The 16,837-nt window shown below is 35.1% G+C and overlaps 1 protein-coding gene across 4 annotated transcripts in view; it reads right to left on the bottom strand.

Annotated features, from left to right (window-relative positions):
* ITFG1 (integrin alpha FG-GAP repeat containing 1) overlaps positions 1-16,837 on the bottom strand; it is a 60,692-nt gene that overhangs the window by 42,771 nt on the left and 1,084 nt on the right. For 3 of the 4 annotated variants that reach the window (XR_001557701.3, XM_085551045.1, XM_015873924.3), the window contains exons 2-6: positions 15,288-15,360; positions 14,732-14,877; positions 13,053-13,110; positions 12,180-12,254; positions 10,322-10,416 (exon numbers count right to left, since the gene is read on the bottom strand). Coding sequence is in view for 2 of the 4 variants with exons in the window: in XM_015873924.3 (XP_015729410.2) it covers positions 10,322-10,416; positions 12,180-12,254; positions 13,053-13,110; positions 14,732-14,877; positions 15,288-15,360 (447 nt within the window). In the remaining 2 variants the exon portion in view is untranslated. Of the gene's footprint in view, positions 1-10,321; positions 10,417-12,179; positions 12,255-12,283; positions 12,477-13,052; positions 13,111-14,731; positions 14,878-15,287; positions 15,361-16,837 lie in introns of those variants that run through there. The other variant, XM_085551044.1, reaches the window with a different exon arrangement.

Raw genomic sequence — 16,837 nt, 5'->3', positions numbered from 1 at the left:
GCTGCAGGAGAAAATGTGGAACAAACAAATGTGTTAGGATAAGCATGTTTAGTACTTGAACAGCATGACAACATACACAGTTCATTTCTATACTTTTTTTTGTATTTTAATACACTAATCATCTTGAAAACTGCAACAATTTTGTTTTGCTTCCAGCAAAGTCAAGAAAATTGAACACCTCCTTCCTAGAAGGAATGTATATCATATTACAAATGCTAGGGAAATGTCACTTGTTTAAAGACACGCTGCCACACTGCCTTTGGGAGGAAGCTGTGGTAGCTATTTAGCTGAAAACAAAACTATTTGCAAACATATCTATAAGCTGAAAAAACAGAAAGCATGGAGTGCTGGGCCACTCTGTTCAACTGCAAACAAACCTAACAGCAGTGCAATATCAGATATTTGCAACCCAAGGTTATAAGATGAAATAAACTTGAGCTCATTGTTTACTGTATTATTTACAGAATACAAAAATGTTATTCTTGATACTTTCAATAGATTATAGGTACATAAGTGGACACTAAGCACAACAGACATGGATTTATCTTTGACAACACTATGACAGTTGTAGATTCTGGACATACACAGTGAAAATGGACTACAGCATAAATACATAAAAATCAGTATGGCCACTCTTCTACTGCCAAAGAACACAGGGATCATTGGACAGACCACTACACTAGGTCTGCAGGAGGAGTTCTTACTGCTGTTTTTATTTCAGGACATAAGAAAGACAAGTCCTTGATAGCTGGGATGGTGGGTGACACTCACATTAGATTCAGGGAGGTCTCACAAAATTTAATGCCTACAGTGTAACTGAATGGCTAGAAGAAAAAAAGGCATTATCATCAGAGAGGAAGTGTTCCCCTTAAACGCAAAGAGAAACGAGTTTGCATTTAGGTATGTATAGTTACTTTTGATTTAGCAGGAAGTTGTTAACAAAAGCCATACGAAATAAGAAAATTCATAAACAGAGGTCAACAATCTACCAGTAAGCTGAAGAACAGAAGAGACTACCTGTCATTTTAGATCCAGGAGACTGAAAACCAAGCTAAGGAAATATACAATATAGAAGACATCTGGCACTGGCTCTTACACACAACCATTAACATTCTAGTCACAGCCTCACTTTCCTTAACAAGTGAATTGGTGAGAAAATTCAGTTATACTTCAATTTAGTAAGCATCAATAAGCTACAAGTGCATTACAGAGGAATGACTGCAGTTCCATCCACCTTTATTTGATGGGATCAGCTAGTTTTGGCATTGTATCAAAATATGGCCCAGGTACAAATGAAAAACTTTCCCAGGAAGATAAGTAAAACTTCTACAACTAGACAGCAGCAGCTTTAGTGATTTCAGATCTACTTTGTATTGATGTCAAGGCCACACCACATACATCTGCATGTAGTGAAATAATTTCAATACCCAGCACCCATAACTAGAGTTAGAACCACGGTTGACAACATTTTCACGTAGTACATCTAATAGAACATCATGTAACTACTAGCACTTTTGATCAGTCTGGGATTTAAACTCCTCAAACAGGAAAGCATTTCTACTCTTCCTACAATGTTTACTTTTTTTTTGTTAAATACACTTTATAATTCAGAATTTTGACTGTAAAGTGCATAGAAGGAAAAGCTTCATTAATCCCTGACAGTTTTCAGGACACATGGAGGTTTCATATCTCAGCAATAGCAAGTAAGGAGGGGGAAAACAGAATTTTAAAAAACAGTTGATATTTCCAAAACATGTTTCAAGCTGGCTAAATTTTATGTAGGCTTTTAATTAAAACAGCAAAAGCAAGACTACCATACTATGTCTTGGGAAGGCTGTCTCAAAACAAGTACTAGGTCATTCTGGGGAAATTTGCTCTAAGTTACCAAATACTAAACCAGCTTCAGTTTGTAAGAGGGTCCAAGTAAGCATAACTGAAGGTTAGAACAAGTTCAGTGCAGAGGTAGACTGACAGCTTAGAAGATTTCCACCCAAATGGAATAATTCAGGAAGTCTTACTGAAGCAGATATTACAAAACTACCTCCAATATTACTTTTACTTATTACCACTACTAGAAAACTGCAACAAAAAGCAAACTATACAGAATGTGCTTCAAGTTCACTTTTAATTAACCTTGTTATTTTTGTTCACTTTTAAGAGTTATAAAAAAAACCACTACTATTTATAGGTAGAGTGTTCATTTCACTAATAACTGATTTGACCTTTCTGTTTAATGTCAGAGGGCTTTATTTCAACATTAAAACCTTCAGCAACTACAGTTATCTTCAGAAACCGCCAGGGCATAAGCAACATTCTTAAGTTACAGTTTCATTTCACATTTGCTTCAGAACTCTAGCTTAATAACGAGCAAATGCTCGTATTTTTTAAACCCCATCAGAAGGCACGAAGTCTGAGTCTCCCCCTTACAAAATAAGGTATTAACCAGTTAGAAAAAAATGCGTACGTGCCAAATGTGCCTAAAAAGATTTTTTCACTTCTGTTGAAGAACATGCAGGTTTATGTATATTTCTAACATGCACAACATTCAACTGCAAGTTATTTGTGGTTATGTCGGATTGTACAAATTGGTAAACATAAACAATGTGCTGAACTAAAAGTCTGTGCTTCAAATTCAAGCACTGACAAGATGGTTGAAGTGACAACTGTATTAAAATCACTAAATGCCCCAAGGTCTAAGGCCTACATAAAACACAGCTTTCCCACCCGTTTTCACTAGACATCAACCCACCTATATGGGGAAAAAAAGATGAGAAGCATATTTAAAAGAGAAAAAAACATACAATTTATTTTAATACCTACAGATATTTTTCATACGCAAAACCCTAATTTTATACAAAAACTTCACACACGGTCTTATTTCTTTATTACAAGGAAATGGCAAACAAACCTTAGTTCTTCATCAGTTTTGTGCCTCAGTTCATAAGTTTTCATGGAAGTAGAACAACTCTCTAGTTTGGTTCTCAGATTTGTTTGGTCATGTTGGCATTAGTATCACACATCAAGTACATCTACTTCACAGCTGTACTAATTTAGTTTTTACAACACCGATACCAATGCAAGCACCAATGCTAATCAATTTCCAATTTACTTGCCATCGATTTTTGGTGTTAAACATGTGAAATAGTAATTATGGGAATCGCTCTTCTCACTCACTTTATCCTCTGAAAAATCTAAGCAAAAGCACTTTGTTTTTTTTGTCTGCACACCCTTAAGAAACGTAGTTATAATAAGGAGATTCTGCATTGTTTCTGCTCTTCAATTTTTTGTTTAATAACTGTTTCCCAGAACTCCTCAGTAAAACAGATAATTATAAACAAAAAGATTAAGCATTGAAATACCTTTTCCTTAATAAAAATGATTACAGAAAAAAAAAAAAAACAACCCCACAAGTAAATGCATTAATTCAAAAGGATAATTTAAATGGAAAAGTTTGAAAGTAATTGTATGCTGAGCAAATATTGCATCTGAATGTGCAGACCATGAGGGACTATTCCTCTGGGTTTTTTTACTTCAGATGCAAGTTCTCAGACAGAAAATTGTGTTTATTTTCATTATGAAGCTAATGATATTGTTTCAAGAAATATAAGATAACTATTCCAGTGCTAAAAGTATTTTCTGAATCTATTTTTGTGTTCAATGCTTCATCAACCAAATGCTGATTGGGCAGAACCAGTTTACTTCTCACCTCTATGACGTTACTGATTCCCATTAAAAAAAAAAAACATATTAATGTATCAATACATCAGCATATAATTATAAAATTGAAAAAGATAATTCATTACAGCAAATTTAATATTATAACTACTAAACAGATAATAAAGGTGGTGGGAATCTTTTAGAAAGATCAGGCAAAACAAGATAAAATAGCCGTTACTTTTCTATGGAGCTCCTTCCTTATTCTTTTATTATTTATAGCTTACCTCATTAATATAATTAAAGTAGTAAAGGCAAAGACAGACCAATCCCAGAAGCATAAAAAGAATACGTAGCTAATAATTTAACCAACTCTGGTTTTGTCTTAAAAGAGGTAGCAAGCACTGTCCATGTTCCTGCACAGTGTTCAATACCAAGAGAAATAACAGGTAACAGAAGGTCACATCACACAGGAAATCCAAGGAGATAACTGATTTTCAAATAGTAAAAATATTTTCAAAAATAAACGTAAAACCCACAAAACATTCATAGATTTCAGACAGAGGCAGTGTACACTCGTTTGTGCATATACACATAAACATACACTGCAGATTTTTAAAATGCCACTGGAGCTAAGCTTTAAAGGCTAGATAATTTGTTTACAATCATAATAAGCCTGGTTGTTTTGATAGAGAATAAGCACAGACCTACTGCATAAAATAAGCTTTAATAATATATTGCAGAAGGGTTACTACCTTCTATCAAGACACAACTCACAAAAAAAAAATTCTAACTGAATGTGTCATCAGGGACCGCAGTGTCTTCAGAATCAAGGTTTAACTTTACAACAGAAAAATGACTTGAGAACTGAATTAATGGTTTTCAAGAAGAAAGCTGCCTACATATATGTGTTTAAAATCATTAGGAATCAAAGTGAAAACACATCGTAAATGTTCTGGGACATTAGGTTTCTAGATTCCTAAAGCAAAACAACATAAGAAAATTAACCATCAGAAACCAGTAAAGAGACCGGCAATTAGCTTATACCAAGCTGTTTCTGACTAATGACTGTTCCCACTTTACTCTTCCCAAAATCAAATATATGATTTTTCCCTCACTGTCTGTAAACAGTTCCAGAAATATCTGCAATTATGCACACCATGTGCTGGTGTTAAACACAAGACAGGCTGCAAAAGCAGTATTTCCAAACTTTCAAATCACAGAACCAAATAAGGCACAACATATTTAGTGCAATAGATATCTTCCATAGCACTCAATGATACATCTGTCCCCAAGATAAAGCTGCAGCATGACTGTGAGTCCAAGGCAGTTTGTCCTCACAGATTTGAACTTTTAATCTTTTTGAGATACGCCCTATTTCTTAATAGAAGACTTGTAAACTTAACAGTTACTGTAAATACAGGTTCATTGGGAAGCCTTTGTTTGGTTCAAGTTATTTATCTGGAATTGCTGACTGATACAAAGCAACTACAGCAAAACCAAATAAATCTTTCTGCTATGGAGCTTGAAATAGAAGTCTGGTAATCAGTACCCAGCTATACAGCAGTACTGGGTGGCCTTTATCATGTGCTTTCCACTTGTCTTGGCCTCAGTTTTCAGCTGTAGCACTTTGTTCCATTTCTGAGTCCACATATTTCAGCTATTAAGTTTTCAGTGTGATGACCATGCTGGGAACACCATTTACTCAATGAACCAGTACTGTCTCCATCTCTTGGCTAACATGTCTGATACACATTTCTGAGAGATACTAAGTTACTACTCACTTTAAACTGAATGGATTAATACAAAAGGAAGGTACTTTTAACCTTACTGGAAGATGCGAGAGTTAAATCCTGCTCAAATACTTACGTTATGTGATGTATATCTTCCAGTCTGATGATACAACATTTTTAGGACAGGTTTCTTACCCATGGAGTGTCCTTTCAAAGTGCTCATTTAGACAGTTCTGCTCTATAAAAAACACCTTCATCTGCCCAGACTTGCCTTTTGTTATTAACTTAAAGATAATGGTCTTAAACTGGCTAATAACTGTGATTACATATTACTAGACACCTAGTAACCCCATTCTAACAAGGGTCACCACATTTTTCTCACCTTTCAGTCTATTTCAGAGTATGTGTAAAATATGACATTGATGTAAGATGCAATTCTGACCTCAAACGTCTGGGCTGAAAGTTCAGATCCTTCACAAATAAGAAAATGGGTTCTGGAATAAACCTGTACATTTCAGGTGTGAAGGAAAAAAAAAACCAAAACAGTGAATGAATGAATACAACGTTTTAAAATATAGCCAGTGTCTCAATTGTCTATAAAACACTGCAATTACATATTCTTATCATTTCCTCCACACTGAAGTCATAAAGACCTCAAATTTCAAATTCCAAAATGAAAAACATCATCTCATTTTAAAATACACTTTTACTGTTGAGAAATGATCAAACTTTGTATGTAGATACTCACTTAATTTTGTGTTTTTTACCCAGTTATATTTTATCTTTTCAGTAAAATACATGCAGCTCTTTAAAGAACCGCTGAGTAGAGATTCAGCTATATCACTGAAACGCATATAATGATAAACCTAGCAGATAGCAGAACTTGCACTATTTTTATTTCAGGTTCAGTGTTAATTTCACTGTTCTTTGTTTTTAAACAGGCAGAACATTTCTCAATGGCCGTACATTCCTTTTGTGTCACTTCAGTAGGGCACACCACACTAGTGAAATGTGTGACTTTATTAAGGCTGAGGCATTATGAAGTGTAACTATGAGATAAAAATGAGCATATACTATACTATATACTGCACAACTTCTTGTACTGCTTAGAAAACACTGAGATATAATATTTAAAATTAAACTGCTTTTTGATAACGTATATGTGCATACGTAGAGACAAGGTCTGGCAAAGGCAGATTCTTCTCTGGTTGGCACCCAGCAGCAGAATGAAAGAGGATAGGCACAAACTGGAACACAAGAAATTCCACTTAAATGTAATGCTTTTCCTGCTGTCAAAGTAGTAAAAAAATGGAAAACATGGCCCAGGGAGGTTGCAGAGCTTCTGTCCTTGGAGACACTCAAAAGACAACTAGACACAACCCTAAACAACCTGTTCTAATCCCACTTTGGGCAGGTTGAATTAGACAATCTCCAGGCACCCTGTCCAAATGCAGCCATTCTGTGAACCAGACACTCTTCCCCAGAGAAGCACACATTTCATACACATGAAGAGCATGCTTAAAATTTTCGTATTTTTTTTAATCCTTATCCACAAAGCGCAAATAGACCCTTTAGAAAAAAAATTACACTTCATATTTTTACACATATTATTTAATATTACAAACCTAACTTTGAATTTACTTAACGAATTAAAAATAATAAAAATAGACATGATGATGGTTTAATTGAAAAACAGCAGCAGCATTACTATCTGAAACAACATAGTTTAAATCTCACCAAGAAAGATTAGTATTATCTTTGTTCTGGTTAGTGGATTTCTGGATTTGTAAAATCCTTACACAGTTAGCCTTTCATGAAGCATTGTTAGGGATTAAAAACATCTTTATGAACATGTTCTCATATAATAAAATCAGAATAATTTGACTTCATCTCACCCAGAGCAGGAGAAACGTGCCAATAAAAATCTGTTTTGAGTGTTTATACCCTGGCAGGTTGAAAATGGATTAGACAATAAACTAGCAGAAAAGATTCTCAGCTCAGAGAGGATTTTTGATTTTATTATTATTATTTTTTTTGAATGTCAAGCACACTTTAAATCTCATAAGCTGTTTATAATAATGGAGTTACCAAAAATAGTCTAGAATAAAAACCACTGAATTGGTTCCATCTGCTGTACAAAACAAAGAGCCCCGAAAACATTTCAGAACATTAGAAAAATGTCTTAATAGAGAAAAAAAGTGAACACTGGGCATTCTAAGGGCTTTTTATCTTCATAATCACAAACAGTGGCACTGTCACATGAAGACTTGATTTTTTCAGTCAAAAAGCACCAGAGCAGTACTGAATGCTGTAATAGTATTAAGTCTTTTGGACTTCAGCATGCAGACTAAACTTCTGCACCCTTGTCAGTTCCTCCCTTGTAATTAATAGGATTTTAACATGAACCAAAACCTTCAAATTTTGTTCCAGATCAAGAATGGCAGTGAGTGCATATTAATATTGTCACAAGAACTCTCTCATTTTCACTAGCTCTAACTCAATCAACCAATAAATAACAGATTACACTGAAAAATAATATAGCAAGAATGGTACCCTCCCTTTCCTGGTGTTGTAAGGCTGTGCTGCCCCAGCTACTCTGACAGAGCTAAACAAATAGAAGAAACATTGAACCATCCTGTGAAGTCTACCCAGTCTGTGCAGGGACACAGGGTAGTCGTGTGTAAACTTCAGCAGGATGAGCCCATTATTTTGGTGCTGTTTGGCAGAGAGCATTTAGAATCCCAGTATTACCAGTACCAGGTATGCAGTTACGTGTGGTTTTTTTTTTTGTTTTTTTTGGTTTTTTTTTAACTAAAAGCAAAACAAAAAGTAAAGAAAACCACACCACAGCTGACTACTTTTATTACTACTTCCATGAGTCATTTGCCAAACTCTCTACAGCCAAGTGCAAATTAAAGAAGATGCTGTGAGAACATGAAATATATATATATATATATATTTTATTTTTTTTCCCAAGAGTCACTATGAGTCTCAAGGTGCAATTTAATGCTTGACTACAGGCAAACTGCATTCATCTGCTGCTACTAAAGAGAGAAGTCTATCTTCTCTCTGTGCTTACACTAGCTCTGGCAGCCCTGAAGCTCCATGATAACCTGCATCAGCTTAATAACTCTCCCTCATACAGTTACTAGAGCAGATGAGAGCCAACTGCCATAAATGTACAGTCAGGACCAGGTGGCTTTTCATTTTGGCATCAGCCAGTCCTGGAATAACATGTCAGCCATGAAATATCAAATATCACTGATAAAGTGTTATTTTCCTGCAACATATGCATTGCTGACTGTTGATCTAGTTTTCATAGGCTTAGCAAAAGCAGCTTCCCACATTACTAACAGTTACATAAAAGAAAACAATTTAATTGTAGTATTTTTTCCATTTTTCTTCTCGGAATGAATTATTTTGCTTAAACTTTTTCTTAGATAGCTCTAACATAACTGTCAATGATTTACAGGCTGGTTTGGCCCATAGATTCCAGCCCAAGGATATCTATCTGTGCTGCTAGAAGGAACAAAAATATCTGTGTCTTTCAGTGGGGAGGTTTCTCAGAAGCTTCTATTCACATCCCCAAATATGAAAATAAAAGCTCCTAGTACTCCCCACACAGATATTGCCATCTATTTGTTCTGAATGGATAAATTTCCCATGTATCGCCAGCACTAACTGGAACTTTCTGGACAGTTTTTAGGCTAACTTGGCTGTCACATAGCTCTGAGTACACTTGCCAAAATTCTTTTAATAGTGATTGATCCACAGGAATAACTCAGGAGTTCCTACTTTTACCTACCTTACATGTCCATATATTCAACTTAAAAACAAAAAAACCAAACTAACCAGAATGGACCTCTTCTCTGCCCAAACAAAATTTCAAAGAATGTGTAGAGCTAAGTGCCTTAGCACTGGTTATTGACATGATACTGATTATAATAAGCAACCATATACTTAATTTTCCAGTTGGAATTTTCACTTGACAGCTTCATGCAGCAGTGTGCCAGAAATGAGCATTACAGTTTGACTGTGCACTAAAGTAATTAACTTAATCCCTGAAAATGAAAAGCATATTAATTAAGTTTATGGACTCTTTCATTCCCATAATACTAAAAAAGGGAAAAAAAAAATAATAATCTCTCCTTCCCAAACTACCATAAATGAATTGATGTATAAAGCACATCTTGAAAAAAGAAAGCATTTCAAAATCCATTTAGTGTTCTAAGAAAGTAAATGAAGTTTAGCAAATATTTGAATATGCTTTGAGATATGAACCACGTAAGTGATAAATAGACCTCTGGTAATTGAAGGCTAAGATGCATTACACATTTGACCTAAACAAACATTAAACAAAACAAAATCACCATCAACAAAGTAAGAATACAGTTTATTATGTACCACAACAAAACCTGCCTTCAGTATGTCTTGTGAATACTGAATTATAAATAGCCTATAGGATTGTTCATACTGTAATAGAATAAGAAGTCTCCCATGCAGTTTTCTCAGTGTGGGAATAAACTATAACAAAATGGAATGAAATCACATTGATATCTTTAAGAAACAAATTGCGAGTCAAGTCCAGTGCTGAAAAAACATCTCCGAATGAAGTACTTTCAGAATGAAAATGAAGGAAATGCAGCAAAGCACCTGGCAGATTTGCAAACTCTTAATAGGGAAGATGCTTTGATGCCAAACAATTATTCAGAACAAGCATTATTTTTCCATTAAATTATAAACCAGAAAAATTTATTATTCATTCTTGCATTTTTAATTTAAAAAACTTTATTTAAAGTGTAGATACAATATGTAACATTGTGATAAATAAATTGTGTATAATATACACAATAAATATGAAATTATAACCGAATAATTTAACAAATTAAAGTGATAATAATTTTAGAAAAATATTTAACACTTTTAAGACTTACCAGCTGTGAAGTCATTATTTAAGTCTATAAATGCATGCGAGTGTGGTATATACATTCTACTGTGGGTGTCCAGCGCAGCATACCGTGATAAGTTCCTACCGGGCAAGAAGAAAAAGCAATTTTATCAGTGCTAATAGACTGTAAAACATGATTATATACCTTAAAAACAAAACAACACCACAAAACATAAGTTGCATTCTTCTACCATTTAATGAACATTATAACTTAGCATACAGTATACTCAATGAGCAGTAAGTAGCTGCTTGAAATGTTTTGTAAGAGATGATTCACAGAGGAGGGGCTTCAGTTAGGTTACATTAACAATCAAACAAAAACCATCCTCTGCCCTCTCGCAGAAAAGATGAAGTATTTTCTAGTTCTTTTGATGTACTCATTCTTAAAGCTAAGACAAGGAAGTTATGCAGCTCTACTTTAAATTAAAATATTTTTAAATTTAAAGTAGAAAAACATTTTTCTGAGTAAATGAAATAAAACCTTTTCCCCATGTAAGACATTGTTTATATTATGTATAGCTCAGTTTTATTTTGACCTCAGTCAGCTTCTTTGTATTAACACACTACTCAAAAGACCTCAAGAAAAACCGAAACACATCTGACGCCCATTTTCCTTTCTTCCAAAGCTCAAATTTTTCAATATCTACTGTTATTTTCAGAGAAGTGAAAGTTCTGTTCCACAAACCATCAATTTAAAGAAATGCAATGAAATTCAATTTAGGATTAATGAACAAAACCATATTGCAAAGAAGAGTATCTAGTTTTCACTACACATTTAAATGTTATTTGCCCTATGTTACCTCCAAATCACCTCTGAGGAAATAACAATAACCAGCAATCAGCAGCAGGTATAGACTTGTTAAATACACTTGTCAAATACTTAATGATGGAGGGAAAAAACAAAACAGAGAAACATTTCTTAAGGGCCATGGAAATGCACTATAGAAAGCTGATGTATAGTTGCCATAGAGACAGAGCAATCATCTGATTGATTTCTCCTGGGATAACAGACCTCTTAAAACAATAGCTCCAGAAAACCACATGGGAATGCAAAGAATTCCTAACATGCACTTTTATTTAGAACAAAGCAGTACTGATTGTATGGGGACCTAAATCAGTAGCTACATCAATACCTGCATTTCTTATGAAACATAAGGAGCTGCAAGTTTCTAAGTTAGCATTACAAACAGCATTCAAGAAGACATTATCCAGTTCCACTTAAAAGCTGCAAAGTACCAAGCTAGAATTAAATCTTTGAGGGCCCAACCCTGTAAGAATAAACAAGCCTAGTTCTGGATTTTTTTCTCCCCAATAATTCATTAAGTGTTATTGTTTAATTTTAGACATTAACAGTAGAACTGCTAAATTTTAGAGCATTCTTGAAAGTTAAAAATAATCCTGTTCATATTCGTTACCAGCCATTGAGAGTTTCCATTAAACATTTTTATCCTAGCATTTGCTATAGCTAGTCCCATGCTAGAAATCCCATAAACTTAGTCCCCTTCACTGCAATCCCATCACACAGAACTCCTGACAACTCTTAAGTGATGCAAAGTGGCCTTAGCTACTTGTTAAAGCAGAAAATGCAACACGGAGAACATCACTGGCACAGTCTTGTATTGTTACTCAGCATTCTGCCTTTTGCAAAAATCTTCTTTAGAAACCCACGAAGCATACCAAATATTTTTCTTAATAAATAGCTTAACACAACTAGGTGCTGTAATAGAACATTGACATACACATGTGGAAAGAAGACACGAGTTCACAGAGCTCCAGTCTTAAGTCTCTAAATAGAAGAGGACAAACAAGTTACTGAAATTCATGCTAATAAACACTTAGCTTACCCGCCTATCAGTATCTGTGGCTTATCTGAATCACTTGTAACACCAAAGATATCAGGAATCAAATCACCATTAAAGCTGAAAGTGAAAAAAAGTTTCAGTATTACCTTAACTCATTCCAGGAGTCAAAACTGACCATTCTTTAACGATCCTGTACTTAGCATTTTCCCAACAGGCAGTTAATAGTTTTCAGCTGTGTAGGCTCTTCTCTGAGCTGCTAGTAGTAATGCAAAGACTACTAAGTATTTTGAGCTATGCCATGCATTTGATTTCCTAGTTGTATGAGTCACTTCGTGTTACCTAACAAGAGAAAATATTTCTAGTTCTTTTCATTAAAGGCTCATTCAAATTTAAGAAGTCAGAACTGATCAAAAACTTCTCTCTCAACTCTCTTACTGTTCCACTCTCCAAAACAAGGATTCTCCAATTCCCAGATACACACATAGTTCTTGTATATCTGTACACTTACACGAACAGGAGTTTTGTGAACAAGCTTTGAATTTCATCGCTACTGGAAGATGATGAGGTCTCAGCAGCATAACCAACTAAATACATCTTATTTGACATTGCAAATAAGGTATAAATATATATATATACACACACATACATACACACACTTTTTTCCCCATAGAATACTGAGCACTGAAATTAAAAAATTTCAAAGTTTATTTAGTTGCTGTGGCCAGAGTGATAAAATACATATCAGCCATCTTTATAAAACTATGTTTTGTTATCTTTAGTTAGGTCACTCAACAAACCACAAACCATCCTCTTCTTGAGAGGAGCACGTTTTAAATTTTAGTGTTAAAACACACTTATCCAGTTGCTATTAGTCAGTATCACAAAACACTAACTAAAAAGGTAGTCAATACTTACTCCATCACTAGAGGCTCATCGTGAAAAGTCTTATTTATCATAGTTTTATGGTTAAGATCTGAAAACAGAAAATATTCTATTAAATTACAAATGTGTTATGACAGTAACATTTAGCACATATAATCCTCCTTCTATTAGTTAAGAGCTACTAATTTTATGATAAGGAAAAAATATAAGCATACACAACGAAATGGATATAACTTCAAGCTTTTAATTTTGAACAGGAAAGGTAAGTACTAGCTCAAATGCTGAAGCTTCTTCTCTCTTTACTGAAATTTCCAACTTATAAAAAAAACTTAGTGAAATCTGTTTTATGAAAACCTACATTCATATGAAATCTGAACTACCTGGGATGAAGATACTTCAAAGTTATCATTGCACACAGGACTTCTGTTTAACATTTTGTTAGCAATATATTTTACAGTGACAAGATCCACTGCACATTTGAAATTAAGATTAGAGATAGACTACTTAAATGGGAACTGAAGATTTTAAGTCTTAACCAGGTTATCATCTCTCACACTTTACTCTCTCTTCTAATCCCAGGATTCCAGTACCCCTGTCTCCCTGTACTTCTTGTCTTAACTCCAGTCTCCACTGGGTCTTGATTTGTCTCCTACTCTTGATTTGTCATACTTCCATCATCCTGGTAATCACCACATACCTTTCCTGTAGCCTCATTGCATACCAACCTCTGCCTCATTTCTAAGCTCCAATTGTGTCTCTCCCATAGTTTGTTTATTCATAAGGAAGGCAGCATTAGTTCATCTAAATCCTTCACGTTCCTCCTAATGCTACAACAACATTCTTCTCTCAACACTCAATCCATTGCAGTCTCCTAGGCTGCTCATTTCTTCTCTGAATAAAGCCAGAGCCATTGGCCTCTAACACAACCCAACTTTTGCCTCATCTATAACTATTTCATAATATAGTTGCTCACATTATTATTTTTCAATAGGTTTTGTACACTTAAGATGATCTTCTGCAGCTTTACAGTTCTTCAAAGTGTAAACTCTTCCCAAAAAGCTTTTCTAGCAAACTCAGCAGAAAATAAAGAGACTTCAAGTGGTTCCAACATAGTCTATGACTCTACCCTCAGATACAGTCAGAACACTGCTAGATGCCCAGAATTCAGCTGAAAGATGATTGTCCAAGGTTCTTGAGAACTTCCAGTGGCGGAGACTCGATAACTTCTTCCCCAAAACCTATTTCAGAGTGACTTTGTCTTTAAAGAATTTGATTTAAACAGCAATATGAGAGTTATATTAATGTGGGTCAGTTTAGGTGTGACATTTTGAAAATGTAAGCTCTCAACTGTACATTTAAATTCTTAGCACATTCTATAATCAAATATGGTAGTCTTCTGGGATAATCCTTGTGATTATCCTTACAGGTGTAATGAGGAAGCTGCAACAAGTCACCTTTTAGATGGTCCGTTACTACACTCTGTAATACTGTTTGGTTATGCCTGTTACATGATATAAAAGCAAGAATTTTAGCTTTGTTTTCTACATTAATTACTAAATACTTCTTAGTAACAAAATACTACATGGCTATGAAGTTGCACAGCTGCTAATCATTATTTTAAGCATAAATGTACTGTGGCACAACTTACTGAAAACACTTGGAATTATTAAGAAATCCAAAAATCTAGTTAATAAGCAGCCACAGCAACTCACCTAATGTTTGGTTGTGTCCCCAGAAAATAAACACTGAAAGTTCATCTTTGCCATGATTTTGTGTCCGGGTAGTCAGGAGCACATCCATTTGTGAGTCACCATCGTAGTCTCCCGGAACTACACTGGTTATGGTAACACCTAGAGATCTAAAATTAAAAACAAAAGGGCCTCAGGTGCAAATAATGGGACTAATGTGTACATAAAAACCAAATATGAGTATAAAGAAAAACCAAAGCACACAAACTGAATAAGGGGGAGGGAAGTCACACCTACTACTTATGTGCATGACAAAACTCGTCTCCAGATATTATACCACATGAACCACGAAATTAAAGAAGGAAAACAAAAGAGTACCAGAAATTACTCAAAAGACCTCTTGATCAAAGAACTCACCTAAGCACAAGGCAAACCACAAAGGCAAAAAGATAAAGTCAACAGACAGTTCTAGTCCTGACTGTAAAGATGCACTTCCCACCTTCCCCCTGGTCAAAAAAAAAAAGAAAAAAAGAAAAAAAAGACTACTAACATTATTTCACCATTCAATATCAATACTTACTTCATTGGTAACTTAACACGGGGCTTGAAGTAAGGCTCCTTTTGGTCTGCCAAAAAGATAATCAGTTCATTTCCTGTGAAGCAAATAAGGCAACATATAAACCTCATAGATGAGGATCATAAATATAAAACAACGCTTAAGAAGTTACTCTATAAATGGTAATTCTTCTGAGGATCAAAAATACAACCACTTCTTCCTCATTAGAAAGGAAGCAAAAGAAATGTTTCTTCAGTATAATACTATAAACATAATTGTATCATTAACATGGTCTACTAGCATCAGAGGAATGCTAATATCAAGAATGTTCTCTTGGGCTTGGCATTGACCCTTTCTCCTCGCTACTGTTACCATACTGTTTGAATATACTGAATATACCGAATTAGCAAATACTATGTATGGAAAAACATTATGCATCAATTTTATACAAAGGTTTACAGCTTAAAAGTCAACTTGAACAAATTCTTGTAATATTGTCTCTGACACAACAATCTACTGCCATACCAACAACATCCACCTCCAACATTGTGAGCTGACATAATAAAACAGGAGATTCTACTTTCTGAGCAGTCCTTGTACTTTTACAAGTAAAACCACAGCTCAGAGTTAAAAGAAAAAAACATAATGTTGTTACTCACCTTTTATTATATTTGTGTTCTGAAATCTCAGAACTCACCTGTAGCATCCCAGCATGTAAGAACTAGAATACCTACATGAAAAGAATCCTACAGAGCTAAACTGGAACTACTAGAGCACATGTCAAGGGCATAATTCAGTGGCAAAGATCAAAACCGTGAAAGCGAAGAATAGAAATTTCCTAGGTATGAAAAGAAAAGATAGCTGCCATAAATGTGTTTGCAAAGGAGAAGATGCCAACAAATGAGTAAATGAAAACAAACCCTTTCCAAGCAGATAGAAGCAACCAGTGCAGTCCCATCTGGCAAGCTAATACAGCCAGGGTTGCACTGTACGTTCACAGATGAACGAGGCTGGCACTTGAGAGGAAGAAGCCTGCTGGCTGCTTGAGCTTCTGATAATGAAGACGTAGGTCAACTGCTAAAACTTGTAATGTTAATTTCATGCTGTAAAAATAGGTGATAGCAGCTATAGCTGCTTTAAACCAGCATTTGGATCACCCAAAAAAGACAGAGGTCACAATCCAACAATAAAGAAGAAATTGCTCACACCTTTCCAAGGACCAGAGCCCACTATACGCTCCGAAGGAGATTATCTCTAAGGAGAGAAGCTTCCCATGTGACTGCCAGCTCTTAAATGAGGTTAGGGAGGGGTGGACCACAAGGTGCTTCTACCTGTGCTCCCAGGGCTGGCCATGCCCCTTCGCCAGGTGCTCAGTCACTGGTTCAGACCATGACTTAACAGTTCCCATACCCACATCATGGACTTTTATCATCTAGGTGGTAAAATAACGGTGCTGAAGCAGATGCATCTTTACACACATTGGGTTCCAAGTTAATCACACTTTGCTAAATGAGATTTTACAGCCACTGAGAACAGATTTATGTAAAGCTTGGCTCAGTGCTCATCAGTAGTGA

This window comes from Coturnix japonica, chromosome 6 (genome assembly GCF_054131305.1).
Source record: "Coturnix japonica strain WE chromosome 6, WE-NBRP24, whole genome shotgun sequence".
NCBI classification, from domain to species: domain Eukaryota; kingdom Metazoa; phylum Chordata; class Aves; order Galliformes; family Phasianidae; genus Coturnix; species Coturnix japonica.
The sequence above is the reverse complement of the archived record's forward strand: the minus strand, read 5'-3'. Positions and strand labels throughout refer to the sequence as shown.